The sequence below is a fragment of the Vulpes vulpes genome, chromosome 15, assembly GCF_048418805.1.
Source record: "Vulpes vulpes isolate BD-2025 chromosome 15, VulVul3, whole genome shotgun sequence".
In the NCBI taxonomy this organism is placed as follows: Eukaryota; Metazoa; Chordata; class Mammalia; order Carnivora; family Canidae; genus Vulpes; species Vulpes vulpes.
Genome location: NC_132794.1, coordinates 71,293,412 through 71,307,917, shown reverse-complemented (window position 1 = coordinate 71,307,917; position 14,506 = coordinate 71,293,412). Strand labels below are relative to the sequence as shown.

Here is a 14,506-nt window from a genome sequence, read left to right as displayed (position 1 = left end):
CACTACAGTTTTGCCATACATTATTATTAAGAGTGCAAGAGATCTCTCCATATTATTTCTTACAACTCTATGTGAATCTACAATGATCTCAGTCAAACAGTCAATTATAAAAGGATACCAGTAGGAGAATGAAATGCCAAACCACAGACTAGGAAAAATTATTTGCAATACATATAACTGATAAAAGATTAGAATCCAGAATGTATAAATGGTTTCTATAAGAAAAAGAAAGAAAATCCATTAAAAAAATAGGTTAAAGTCCTAAATCACTTTTTAAAAGAGGATACTCAAATGATGAATACACTTATCCAAAAAAACTGCTCAAGTTTATTCATCATCAGGGAAGTGAAGATTAAACCCGCAAAGAGATACCACGACAAACTCATCAGGATGGCTAAAATTTAAAAAGAAATAAAACTGAAATAAAATGTTGAGAAAGATATATATTATCTGGAATTCACATGTACTGCTAGTAGGAAAATAAATCAGCATAACCACCTTGGAAAATCACTTGGCAATATCTATTAAATCTGAGCATATGTATACTCTATGACGAAGCAATTCTACTTTCTGATATGTTTCCGGCAGAAATGCATATATATGTGCATTGAAAGACAAGTATGAGAATGTTCATAGTACTTTATTCCTAATGGCCCTATACTATAAACCATGAAATTCCCATCAACAGTAGAATGGATACAAAATTGGGGCACATTCATACATAATTCATTCATACATTTATACATATTTATCCTTAATGTCTCTCTTTCCCTCCTATCCACCAGCCAGTCATCATGGCTCCACCTCCAAAATTCTACCTGACTTTTTTCACTTCTCTTTATATCCTCTGACACCTCCTCAAATCCACTGTTATTTCTCACCTAGTTTACAGAAATAGCCTTGAACTAGTCTTCTTGCTTCCACTCTTGCTTCCTCCCCTATGATTCATTATCTGTAAAGCAGTCAGAATGATCTTATTACAATATAAATCAGATCACCTCATCCTCTTATTTAAACCTTTCAGTGGGTTCTTATTATACTTGATTGAATCCAACTCTTCATCATGGTTTGAAAGGCTGCCATGCTGGTTCTGCTATAGTCAAAGATATTTACAGAGAAAGATCCTAAAATACACAGAGTGGTTTAAACAAATTAAGAGTTTAAGAGTTTATTTCTCTCACACACAAGAGTTGAAAAGAAGACAGTCCCAGGTTGGCAGGGCAGCTCTGCCAGACTCAGAGATGGAACATGGAGTTCTACCTCACAGGTAGCTCTCATGTGTTTGCCCATCACATCTACATCCCAGCTAGCCAGAGAGGAGAAAGGAAAGGTGGAGACCATGCTCCCTTTCTCTTACAGATTCAGCTCACTTTCCCTTCCCACTTCCACTTCCATCCTCTTTGTCCAGAATCTGGTCACAGGACATACCTAGTTGAAAGGAAGCCTGGGAAATGTCTTTAGCTAAGCTGACATGTGCCCATCCATGACTCCATTACTGTGGAAGTAGGAATGAATGAATATTGAGGACAACTCATAGTCTCTGCTCCATCCAAGTCATCATTCCCCTCTACTTTTCCAACCTCATTTCCTCCCTCTTCTCCCTGGATTTTGGTTCTCTAGCTAGACCAGCCTTGTTCATCCCCTCCGTAGTCCTTAGGCCCTTATATCTGTGCTGGCCTGTATCTGAAATGCTTTTCTCTAGATATTTACATGACTGACTTCTTCTGATCATTTCTACCTCAACTCAAGCCTCATATATCTTCTGAGAGGCATTCCCTAACCCTTCCGTCATAAGCAAAGTAACCACCTCCTTACCACTCTCTCATTCATGTTGTTTTATTTCTAACCCCTACCACTAGTTTAAATTCTCATTTACTCACTTGCTTATTATCTGTTTCTCCCACTGGAATATAAACACCACGGGGGCAGAAATGTTGTCTGACTTATTCTCTGTTGGATCCCCAGCACTTAAATGCTACCTTTGATAAAGCAAGCATTCAGCAAATACTTGTTGAACAGATGAGCCCATTTAGCCCTAACTCCCTCATTTTGTAATGGGGAAAGCTGGAGCCCAGAGAAAGTAAATGGCTTGCCTGGGCTTCTGCAAGTAGTTAGTAGATTCCCAGGTTGGTGCTTTTTTTGAACACACTATTTCATCCAGCCTCTTCTTTGAAGTCTATTATCTCACCCCTCCACAGCTGTGCCTTTGAACACCTGAAGCACTAGACTTTAACATCCATTTGGTTTCTATGCTATGCTTCTTTGTATTATTATTTATCTTTGTTCTGTCTTGTTTTCCCAACCGAGCTGCAGGCCCCTTGAAAATACCAACCTTCTAACATACAGACAACAACAGGCTGTGTGTAGGTGTTTGACAAAGAGACTAAAGTTACTTTATTCAGTCAAGTGAAACTCAGAACCATTACAGCTTTCATCTTGCCCTATCATTGAAGATAAAAGTTGGATACTGGAAGACTAGATTTTGGTGAGAAGTAATTCTTACGTATCCCCAGCTAAGCATGTAGGCAAGACTGTCTTACCAGCAGTTGGAATCTTATGTGCTTCATCCAAACTATGCAGAGGGGCTGCTCTTGGTATAATGGGTGGGTTCTGAAAGGTAATCCTTGCTGTTGGTGGAATCAGCCCTCGTTCTATCATACTCAAAATCCCTGAAAAGGAAGGTTAGAAGAATATGATTTTAACTCCAAGCATTTCTTTTCTTTTCTTTTTTTTAGGATTTTATTTATTTATTCATGAGAGACACACAGAGAGAGGCAGAGACACAGGCAGAGGGAGAAGCAGGCTCCCTGTGGGGATCCGGATATGGGACTAGATCCCAGGTGTCCAGGACCACGCCCTGGGCTGAAGGCAGTGCTAAACCACTGAGCCACCCAGGCTGCCCAACTCCAAGCATTTCTACAAAGTCTGAGCTCCATGAATTTCACAGGTAAAACTTAACTCTAGTCATCTTCTTATTTGTGAGAGCACATCTAGTGCTTTAATCCTTTGCACGAAGAAACCACTGTTGTGCACATTCATTTAAGCCTAATATTATAACCCTAGATAAAATGGCATTTCCAATAGTGCTATTATAAAATAAACTTGTATTAAGATAATTTCATTTTAAGGTAGAAATATAACTTCAGTGCAAACTAAAACATCTTTATACCTAACATTTTCAATGATCAATAACATTGTTACTCTTTAAAATGCGGAGGAATCAAGTCCACGGTCTTCATAACCAAGGAGAGGTTTTGTTCTGAAAGAAAGAAAATCTGTATGCTTACAACTATTCCTCTATTGTTACAAGTCATATTTTATAAAATAAAGTGATTTTTAGGGGTACATGGGTGGCTTAGTTAAGCAGCTGACTCTTGATTTCAGCTCAGGTCATGATCTTATTAGGGTCGTGATCTCAGGGTCATGATATCAAGCCCTGTGTTTGGGTCCTGCTTGAGATTCTCTCTTACCCTCTCCCTCTGCCCCTCATGCCCCATTCTCTCAATCTCACTCTCTCTAAAAAAACAAAGAAAAAAAAGAAAATTATTTTTAGATATTTCTCATGTCACCAGAAGACATGATTGCCCACATAGGTGAATTTAGCGTAACTAGTCAACATGGATAGTCTTAATTCACCTAATTTATAATTCCTAGAACTCATACCATGTCAGCATAGCTGGAACCAGGGCTTTTGAAGGACAGGAGACTATTAAATAAATAAACAAATAAATGGATCAATGAATAATTGAGCAAAGCCTTCTGGTGGGGCAATGCGTTCATTTAGGTGGGTCTATTGTATTGAAGCCAGAAACTCAGAACACAGGGAAGATGTGAAATAAACTTGTAATAGGGCTTCAGCTTCTTATTGCTCTTATGTACTAGGAAGGAAAGTAAGGAACTCCGGGTCTCAAGGAAATCCTTGTCTGCAAGCTGTGTACCAAGCTAGACTAAGTTGAAGAAATTGGCCCAAATCCTAAGGGGAACAGATACTGTTTCTGTTTGTCTTAGGACCTCGATGACGATGTATGTTCTATCAAGGATGCTAAAGTCTAGTGTTCTAGGAATTCAGAGAAATGATCACTAGGGGATTAGGGAGTTCAAGAAGGCTTCACTCGTAAAACAATGATTCCAAAGAAAAACCTCCTTCAGTTTGCTTACTGCAGAATCATTTCAGAGGGAGAATTTCTTATTAAAAATGAAGACTCTTGGGTCCTCTCCTTGGCCTTTCCAAACTTCTGAGACTAGGGTCTGGGAATCTGTATTATTGAGGCCTCCAGGACATACTTAATGCTCCCTGAAGCTTGAGAACCAGTAGAATTGGAGCCCGGTAATCTACATTTTAAAGTAAGTATTCCGGTCAATCTTTTGTACTTTTAAAATTTAAGAACTGCTCATTATCATTATGCCCCTTTTGAAATTAGGACTTTAGGTTTTAATTTTTCTAACACTGGATTTAACTACCTTAAAATGGTAAGAGCAATTCTTTGTCCTCATAAATATTTTCCACCTTTAAATATCAAATCCCATTTCTAAGAAGTATGCCCGACTTGCAGATGGGAAAAACAGAGCTCCTTTTAATTCAGTATATTTTCATTACTGATCTTAGAATCTCAAGGAATGTGAACATGATTTTTACCTTTGCTTTAATATTGGTTGGAGCAATTCACTTAATTCTAGATAAACACATGTGTATACATTTACCGTTGGGAGGAAAAAGTTAAGACTTTGGGATAAGCACAGGAGGCTGAGTATCATTTCATTGAAATGCTGGAATCTCTGGAGATGATCTGACTCTATAGTCACCTTTGTTTTTGATGAGGCTATTATAATTCTCTAGGAATTAAGGTTAATTTATAGAAAACTGAAAGTAGTGCAAATTCCTTTTTTATACGCATGCAAATAAACTCTGTCACACAGAGCGATGATGCTTCCACCACTCCCAAAAAAGCCAGTTGTTTGTCCATTTGCAAATTTAGTTCAGTATTCTTTTTTTAAAATTTTTATTTATTTATTCGTGAGAGACACAGAGAGAAAGAGAGAGAGATGCATAGACATAGGCAGAGGGAGAAGCAGGCTCCATGCAGGGAGCCTGACGTGGGACTCAATCCCGGGTCTCCAGGATCACACTCCGGGCTGCAGGCAACACTAAACTGCTGCACCACCAGGGCTGTCCTAGTTCAGTATTCTTGATTTGTAAAGGTGTCTGTTGTTTGAATTCTCCTTGGAATCATAACATCTTACTGATACCCTCATTTAATCAATGAGTTAAATAAAATCTTTGATGTGTTCATTTTATAGTTGTATAAGAGTTATGGTTTTACTCTAAAATATATATACATCCTTTAATAATTTTGGAGATCTCACCAAGATGAGCAGAAGATTCACCTGAAATTACCAGAAATGATGCTCTGCACAGGAAACCAAGGCCAGGCATGTGTTTTCTTAACACCCCCAGGTGAATTAAAAGTGGCAATAAAACTTTATTGATTGTTTTTTTAATTTTGGCATTACTGTATTATTCCTATTAATTTTTTGTTTTTCTTTTTGGTTCATGTATGGCTAAGTTATTATTCCTTATTGGTAGCTACAGTGACTGGGAATTTGGCGATCTCCGTAAGTGGATTAGAGTCTTATAGACATCTAATTCCATGTTGAATCAGGGACAATAGAGAATATAGTTTGTTAGTCTTTTGTCCACTTGTGTATTTTGAGCTCAAATCAACTAGGAATGTCACGCCACAAAGAAGGTGGCATCTGGACCAGTAAGTGTGTTTCTGTGTTTATCTTTCATCCATAGCTAAAATTGTAGAGTTGAAGCTATGAGCTCTGCCTGTATCTGTATGTCTATGTGTCCATAATTCAGAAAAGCCTTTATCTTTCATTGTGAATATAGAATATTTTCTTGTCTCTAGATGGTATTAATAAATTAGATTGTAAAGTCTCAAATTAAAGGAGCTCTGTTCTGGCTGACTTACAAAAAGAAATAAGTGCTTATATAAATTGAATATTCTTAATTGAATTTTCTTAAGATTTTTAGGAAATAAGGAAATTAAACTTCTAATACTTTTAAATGTGTTCCCCTCATCTCTCAAATTCAGAAACTCTCATTGAGTCTCTTTGCTTTTCATGGCAATATAGTTATTTGCATAGTTTCAATAAAAATCTATTCTCATTTTACTAAGCTATAATTGGAAAAATCGCTTATGTAACCAAGACCTTATCTGGAATTTCATATTTAAGAATGAATACTTATTAATCACGAATGACAAGTGTCTTTTAAAGAACTAAGGTTGACTTTATGTAGCCAATGCTTACAAATCCTTCCAAAAAAACTGGCCTGGTACATGGCTTTATAGGATTTCCATTCTTGCAGGTGGTAGAAAGGTCATGTCCTGGCAGGCCCAAGAACCTTGGGATATTAGGATATTTGGAATGCCTCTAGAAAAGAGGAATATACCCAAATTTATAGATCTTGTAGTTGAAATGTGGTAGGCAGAGTTTCTTGGGCTTGATTTTCTATCCTTAGGATAGCAAGTAATAGAAGATTTTAAAAGTTCAATTTGAGATTCCTTATGAAAACTTCCTGTAGAGCAAACTTAAGATGGCCTGTTCTTTGCTGCACCTGTGTAAATAATCAGGACAAACCTAATGAGATCAGCCTTATTTTTTAAAAAAAATTTTGGAGATCATTTTAATCAAAGTGGTAGAAGACTATAAGAATTTTTTTTTTTTAAGTTTTGGAATAAGCAAAAGAGATTACTGGATACCTTTGGAATGGAATGCTGGAGCCCTCAGGGATTGCCTGAACCTAGTCTTTGTTTGAGCTATTTTACAACTCTAGAGATTAAGGTTATTTTGTACAAAACAAACAAACAAACAAAAAAACCTGACACTAATACAAATAATTCTTATCTACAGACTTGAAAATAAATTCCATCTGGTGAAGGGACATTCCTCCTTCCCATAGAAATGTCAATTTTGCATCTATTTGCACATTTATTTATATTATTTATTTATATTTATATTCCTGCTCTACAAATATCTGTTCTTTAGATTCTCCTTTAAAACAGCTGTGACATCTTACAGATCTTTCTCTCTCTTTTTTAGAGAAAGATTTATTTATTTATTTATTTGAGAGAGAGAGAGAGAGAGAGAGAGAGAGAGAGTATAAGTGGGGGGAGGGGCAGAGGGAGAGAGTCTTCAAGCAGATTCCCTGTTGAACTTGGAGCCCAACCTGAGTCTTGATCTTAAATTAAGACCCAAGAGATCATGACCTGAGCCAAAACCAAGAGTTGGATCCTTAACTGATTGAGTTGCTCAGATACCCCTACAGATCTCTCTTTTAATTGACAAGTTAAATAAATAAAATCTTTGACATGTGTTCATTTTATGTTTGTATGACATCCATAATTTTACCTGTTTTGGGAAATTTTTTTTAAAGACTTTATTTTTTATTCATGAGAGACACACAGAGAGAGAGAGATGCAAAGACAGAGGCAGAGGGAGAAGCAGGCTCCACGGAGGAACCGGACCATGGGACTGGATCCCGGGTCTCCAGGATCATGCCCCAGGCCGAAGGCAGGCTCTAAGCCGCTGAGCCACCCAGGGATCCCCACCTGTTTTGGGAAATTATCCCTTAACACCATTGTCTCATTAAACTTTCATAACACGTTTACTTTCCAGTTGAAGGGATTAGGGATTAGATAGATGTTCATTCATTCAACTGATATTTGTTCATTGCTTGTTATGTGGCAGGAACTATTCTGGAGGCTGGGGGTGCAGTGGTGAGCCAGAGAGAACTCATGGAGCCTCATGTTAAAGACATGAAATAAACTCACAATAAATGTATAATTACAAATTATAATCATCTATGAAGGAAAAGACAGATGCTTAAGGAAGTGACTTTTCTGGACAGAAATAGAGACACTTGAGAAGGCCCATCTGAAAATGTGCTTGGCCTAGTGAGGAGCAGAGGGTAGGCTCATATGGCAGAGGGTAGAGGAAACAGCAGAGAATGAAGGGAAGGTCCAGGTCAGGTCTGCCTTGTTTGTAGAGTTTGGAGTTGATTAATCAATCGCGACCAGAGAACAACTTGTCTAAGGTCACCCTCAGCCTGAAAGTTTGGTTTGGGTACTGTGAGACATATATTCTTAACCATTAAAAAAAAAAAAAAGAGTTTGTTTTCTTTTTTTGGATGTAGCAAGGTAACTCAAGAAAAAGTCAGGAAGTTTGTCCTACATTTTCCAAAACAACTCTCTCTTCTGGGTGTTGTCAGTCCTTTACCTCTTGCTGGACTTGTGTGAAACTGAGATGACAGTTAAGGGCATTGGGAACATGTAAAATTCTAGACACTGTATTTACATTTCTGTGGTTTTGTGCTTTCCTGATGCTTCTATTACCTTGCACAGTACCAGACACATGGTGAGTACTCAATAAATATATGTTGATTAATTGCCTGATTAAATACAAATATTATGGTAGGCCATCTGTTCTCTGGTGGATAATTGAGGGATGAAAATGATTTTTTTTCTGGGTCAAGTTGCCATGGTTCTAGATTCACCTTTGTTTTGCATCAGTTTTTTTCATTATGTCTCTTGCTAAGGTGGATATTGATTGATTGATGCATTCATTCACTATTTCATTCATCTTAATTTGATCCAGGAAGAATGTAAGATGTTATTAAAGCAAGAATTCTGCTGAAGTCATTCCATAGTCGCAGGGAGTAAAGATGTAAACTAAGTAAAATCATATGTCACAAAGATTTCTGAACAATATGGTTTATAACTAGAAAAGTAATAGTTACAGTCGTGAGCTTCACACATTAAGGAGCTTATAATGATGCTGGGTTCTCTTGAGTTCTGCTATTTCTCCAGCAGCAGGTCAGTAAACAGAGCAGACAAGATGGAGAACTTTAAATCTCCAAGGACCAAGAGAACCTTTGGGAAGCAACTTTAGGTCCAAACTATTCCAGACAACAGATAGAAAGTGAGATGGGAATAATTAAAGACTATCTCCCTTGGTTATATTTGAGATACAAAAGGGAATCCACTTAAGCATTTTTCAACTCTTCAGCCAATTAAATTAAGTAGCAGGGAGAAGTAGAGAGGATGACACAACATTCAGTCCTTAGTAATTTACTTACTCTTTCATTTACTTATTCATTCAACCAACATGGCTCTGGACACTGGGGATACTGGGATGAAGATGATATGACCTTTTGTTTAAAAACTAGAAATCCACTAGTTTCCTGAACAGTAGAATTTAAATGGTTTAAATGCCATTTTCATTAATTCTGGCTTCATATTTTTGCATACTAGTATATTAAAATAAATTTTTAAATGCTACCAGAATAGCATCAGAAACTATCTGCTCAGAAGCTTGAAAAATTCTAGTAATACCATGTAAACACAATAATAATTTTAACACGTAATACCACCAACATCTAAATCAATAGTAAATCTCTGGAATGTTGGGCTATTTATTTATTTATTTATTTATTTATTTATTTATTTAAATGATGGGCTTTAGAGGTGGAAGGGACTCTACTTGTTGTCTAGTTCAACGTTCTGATTTACAGAGGAGCAAATTCAGGCCAGAGTGAAGATCCCAACTTGTCTGAGGTCACCTAGGAGAATTAGTGGCTGAGCCCGAATTCAAACTCCCTATCCTACCTCAATGCTCTTTCCCATAGATTCCTAAGCACATAAAATGGTCATTGAATCACTAACCTTTCCTGGCATCTGCTTGTGGGACAGGTATGGGGGTGAAGTAGGGATCTGTGCGGTGAGAAGTTGGTGGAACCGTGAGGTTGGCTATTGTAGACCCTTTTATTAACTTCTGAACCTTCACCTAGACAATCAAAAATTTGTTTTCAGCAGGCAGTTTTGCTTTCAAAATGAACACAGTTTTCTTGTAAACAATAAATAAGATTATGAATAGTTTCATTAAGTTTTAATAAAGTAGCAATAGCAGCTCCAATTTTATTGCTCGTGAGGACCCTGCGCTATTGTCTACTGTCAGGAGTTTGTGTAATTTAAAATAGTTAATTAAATCCAATTAACATGTTGTGATTTCCACTATGCAAAGTCACTATAGTAGTTAATAAGGAAACTATTAAGATTTTGTTCAATTTTAATGACTATGATATAAAAGTGCTAAATCTTGACAGAAGAGATTTTGAATACAGCAAAGTTTTGTACAGGCAAATTTCCCAGGAAATGCATATTAGAGTTGTAAGAGTAAAAAATAAACCGAGCAAACTGGGAGAATTTCAAGATAGATGTATCAGGTTGCCTGAGTGGCTCAGTCTATTAAGCACCTGACTGTTCATTTCAGCTCCTGTCATGATCTTAGCATTGTGAGATTAAGCCCCCACTTAGGAGTCTCCCTCTCCTACTGCCACTCCCCACATACCCCTAAAACAAACAAACAAACCAAAAAAGATTTTTAAAAAAGATAAATGTATTAGTCAACATTAATAGGTTGAAAATGAACTTTGAGTGGACTCCTGAAAACCTCAGAGAGAGTGAGAGACTTGATATCTAGATCAGTTACAGCAGATGATTACCTTTTCTAAAGTCATTAAATGCTTTTATTATAGTTATGAAATATGAATTGCTTCTAGCTTTTAAAGACTAATATGTATATTGTATATAAATCACATTTAATTGTATAACTCCAGTACACTATTTTTACCTTTATTAGAAGAGGTTATGAATTACCTGGGCCCTCCTAGCAGGGAAGATGTAGCTGTTTGGTATTTATAGACTGATTTAAATTTTCAAATCATTTTCCAAACATTAATTAATCTGTATAACTTCTAAAGGAATTAGACAACAATTTGCCCTTTAGCTAATAAAAAAACCAAGACTGATAGTAGATTTGTTTAAGGTCACACAGTACCCAAGAAATACACAGATTATCAATTTTAAGATTAATTTGATTTTACATTAGTGAAATTTGCCATTGGACTCTGTTGTACCACACCTTATTGCTCCTTAAGGTCATGGGAAAAGAGAAATTTCATCAAGCCTGGGGGGGGGGGGGGCAGTGAGGGGAGAAAAGTCACTTCTCCAAATAAATGTTAGCTGAAAAATGCCTGTATGAACAAAGGATGTGGGGCTTAAGGGAAACTGTAAGCAGCCACCATCCTATGAACACCAAGCATTTGGTGAGGACAGTTTAAAATGACTATAAGTAGGGATGTTGTTGTTTAAACAGGAAAGAGTAGAAGCACAATCTCCTGCCTTCTAGGTGAGTTGGAGGAGGAAAGAGGAGTGCCATGGGCCTTGCCTTAATGACAGCGAGGAGCTGTGCACGTGGTGTTATTATGGAACTTCCTTGCTGATGCACCTTGGTCTCTGTCCCATCCCCAGCACTCCTCACCCCACCTCACCTCCAGACCCAAGTGGCCTGCAGGACCTCCTAATCACCCAAGGTGAACACTACCATGTTCTGCAGACATGGCATGGACGTAGCTGATTTTCAGTAGCAAAAATGGAAGGGTCTCCACTTGTCTGATTGATGTCAGGGTCAGGGAGGCAAAGGTAAATCGGAGGAAGAAAGAAGGATTCCACTTGAATAAAATTGTCAAGCATTGCGAAGACGTAAAATACAGATTGGCAGTTTCAGGGCACAGAGCATCATTTATCTGGATTTTCTGAAAGCCTTTGACAAAGTATACCTGACAACCTGCTCTTGAAAGCCAGAGTAGCAGGATCTGACATAAAACACAATGCAAAGTATGACACAAAGGAGAGGGTGCAAAGCAGATGATATTCCAGTTCTGTCGGGAAGTCAACACATGCGTAATGCTGGTTTCTGTTAATTTTAACAGAAAATTAAAGCTGTTTCAATTGCAGCTATCTCAACAATGTAAAAGCCAGACTCAAGGTGTGTGTGTGTGTGTGTGTGTGTGTGTGTGTGTGTGTGTGTAGAGGCATGGAGAAGAGGATTACACTTGGGAGTTGACATCCTCTTGAGATTATAGAAATAAACCCCGCACGCAGTGTTATTGGATGTGAAACATGAGCCCGTTCTGCTGTCTGCTCCCCTGGGAAGGACAACTACCTTTGCATTTGCTTGCTTGGAGGGAGAAGGCATGTAACAACCTTCAGCATTTACTGAGCACTTACTATATAACACTAACTTTAATGCGATCGGCGTTAGGTTTCATGAGGAATGGAAAAGTTAAGGGCAATGGGAATGCGGAGGAGGGAGTAATTAACTCTGTATCCTGGCATTGCAGAAGACTTCAAGACCCAAGCTGTATGTTAGAATCTCTCAGGGAGCTTTTTAAAAATACTGCTGCTGAGTACTGGATGTTATGCTATATGTTGGCAGATTGAACTCCAATAAAAAAAATAAAAAAATAAAAAATAAAAATAAAAATACTGCTGCCTGGGCCCCAACTCTGGGCGAATAAACCCAAATGGCTGGGCTGGAGCCTGGGCTTCAGCATTTTTATAATGCTCTCCAGGTGATTCTGATGTGCAGCCACGGTTGAGGCGGACTGCAGGAAGTGATATTTAAATTCTGTCTTAAAAGAAGCATTGAATCATATCACATGGAGAAGAGGATGCAATTATTGGGAGAAAGAATAGTGGCGACAGAGCAGACTAGCATATGGACGCATGAAGACTTCATGGAAGGTGAGGAACTCAGTGTGGCTGGAGTATGGTGTGTGTACCAGGAGGGGAGGGCGGGGATGAAACCAAGCGGTAGGTTAATGCAAACTAAAGAAACCAGCTTTATGAATGTGCCGATTGCCTAAAGAAGTCAAATATCTGTTTCTGGCTTCTCCTTTATGTCATCTTTGTATTTCAGGCTGGAACCATGCTTTGTAGTTTGTATAACATGATATGGACTATCATAGAAATAGAACAATGTTCTTCATATCTGGCATGTCATTACTATTTCCAAAACTCTGTCGCTTAGTGCCTCAACCTTCTATAACAGCTTAATTGTTTTTTAGACTTTAAAAAAATATGCAGGGATCCCTGGGTGGCGCAGCGGTTTGGCGCCTGCCTTTGGCCCAGGGCGCGATCCTGGAGACCCGGGATCGAGTCCCACGTCGGGCTCCCGGTGCATGGAGCCTGCTTCTCCCTCTGCCTGTGTCTCTGCCTCTCTCTCTCTCTGTGTGACCATCATAAATAAATAAAAATTAAAAAAAAATATGCAAAAGCTTAAAAAGGAAAACAGCAATCACATTCCTGCCAGCCAGAATTAATCATTGTTAATAATTTGGTATATTTGCTTCTAGTGTTTTCAAATAGAAAAACCATTCTATTTTATGATTCTGGTAAAAAATGATATATGCTTATCATAAAGATTCCAATTAATGCACAAAAACACAAAGATGAAAGTTTAAGAAATCATACCAAATATCTTTAGGTGATCTATTATTTCTGATATCTTTGGAATGATTAATATATCAGTTTATAAAAATAGGATTTATATTACATTATTAAACTTAATTTTTGACATGAATTTAATATGAGGGGAAAAGACTGAATTGAACTCAACAAATTATTAAACCTCAAGTTAATATTTCTTTACCACAAGATTCCTGTGAGTTGAAAAAGATTCCTCTGTAAGGGCTGGCGACTTTTTTTAAAGGGCCAGACGGTAAATATTTTAGGCTGTTCTGATTTGTTATAGCCAGAAAGTAGCATAGACAATACGTAAACAAATAGTGGAGCTGTGTTCTAATGAAACTTTATGTGCAAAAACAGGTGGTCAGCCCTCAGGCAGTTGTTTATGGACTACTACCCTATAATTAAATAAAAATGATTATGAAAAACATTTAGGTTTTTTAAAAAAATGTTTTAAATTTGAATAATATGAGAACATTAAAACTCTCTTGCTACCCCTCTCCTTCCAATTTTTATTATATTATTATTTTTATGTTGTCCAGATTTATAGTATCTGCATTGTTTTGAAACTACAATTGCTAGGGTTATTTAGTATTCATCCTATGTGTAAATGGATCCAGTGTCATGGCTTCTCTATGCTAGTTCCTTATTTTGATTGACTTTTTTGAAGATTTAATTTATTGATTTATTTTTAAAATTTTATTTAAAATTACTTGACATATAGTGTATTATTAGTTTCAGGAGTAGAATTTAGTGATTCATCAGTTGCTTATAACATCCAGTGCTAATTACATCACATGCCCTCCTTAATAGCCAACACTCAGTTACCTCATCCCCCCACCCACCTCCCCTCCAGCAACACTCAGTTTGTCTCTTAGAGTTAAGAGTCTCTTATGGTTTGTCTGTTTTTTGGTTTTTTGTTTTGTTTTGTTTTGTTTCATTTTTGAGAGAGGGAAAGAGAGAAAGCATGAGCAGGGGGAGGGGGAGAAGGAGAGGAGAGAATCTTGAGTAGACTCCATGCTGAGTAGAGCCCAATGCAGGTCTCAATCTTATTACCCTGAAATCATGACCTGAGCTGAAATAAAAAGTCAGATGCTCAACCGACTGAGCCACCCAGGCTTTTGAAATCAAAA

At 37.5% G+C, this 14,506-nt stretch overlaps 1 protein-coding gene across 2 annotated transcripts in view; it reads right to left on the bottom strand.

Moving 5' to 3' along the window:
• Positions 1 to 14,506, bottom strand: part of IQCH (IQ motif containing H) — a 211,794-nt gene that overhangs the window by 139,342 nt on the left and 57,946 nt on the right. For both annotated transcript variants that reach the window (XR_011997435.1, XM_072738887.1), the window contains one exon: positions 2,541 to 2,669. Coding sequence is in view for 1 of the 2 variants with exons in the window: in XM_072738887.1 (XP_072594988.1) it covers positions 2,541 to 2,669 (129 nt within the window). In the remaining variant the exon portion in view is untranslated. Of the gene's footprint in view, positions 1 to 2,540; positions 2,670 to 14,506 lie in introns of those variants that run through there.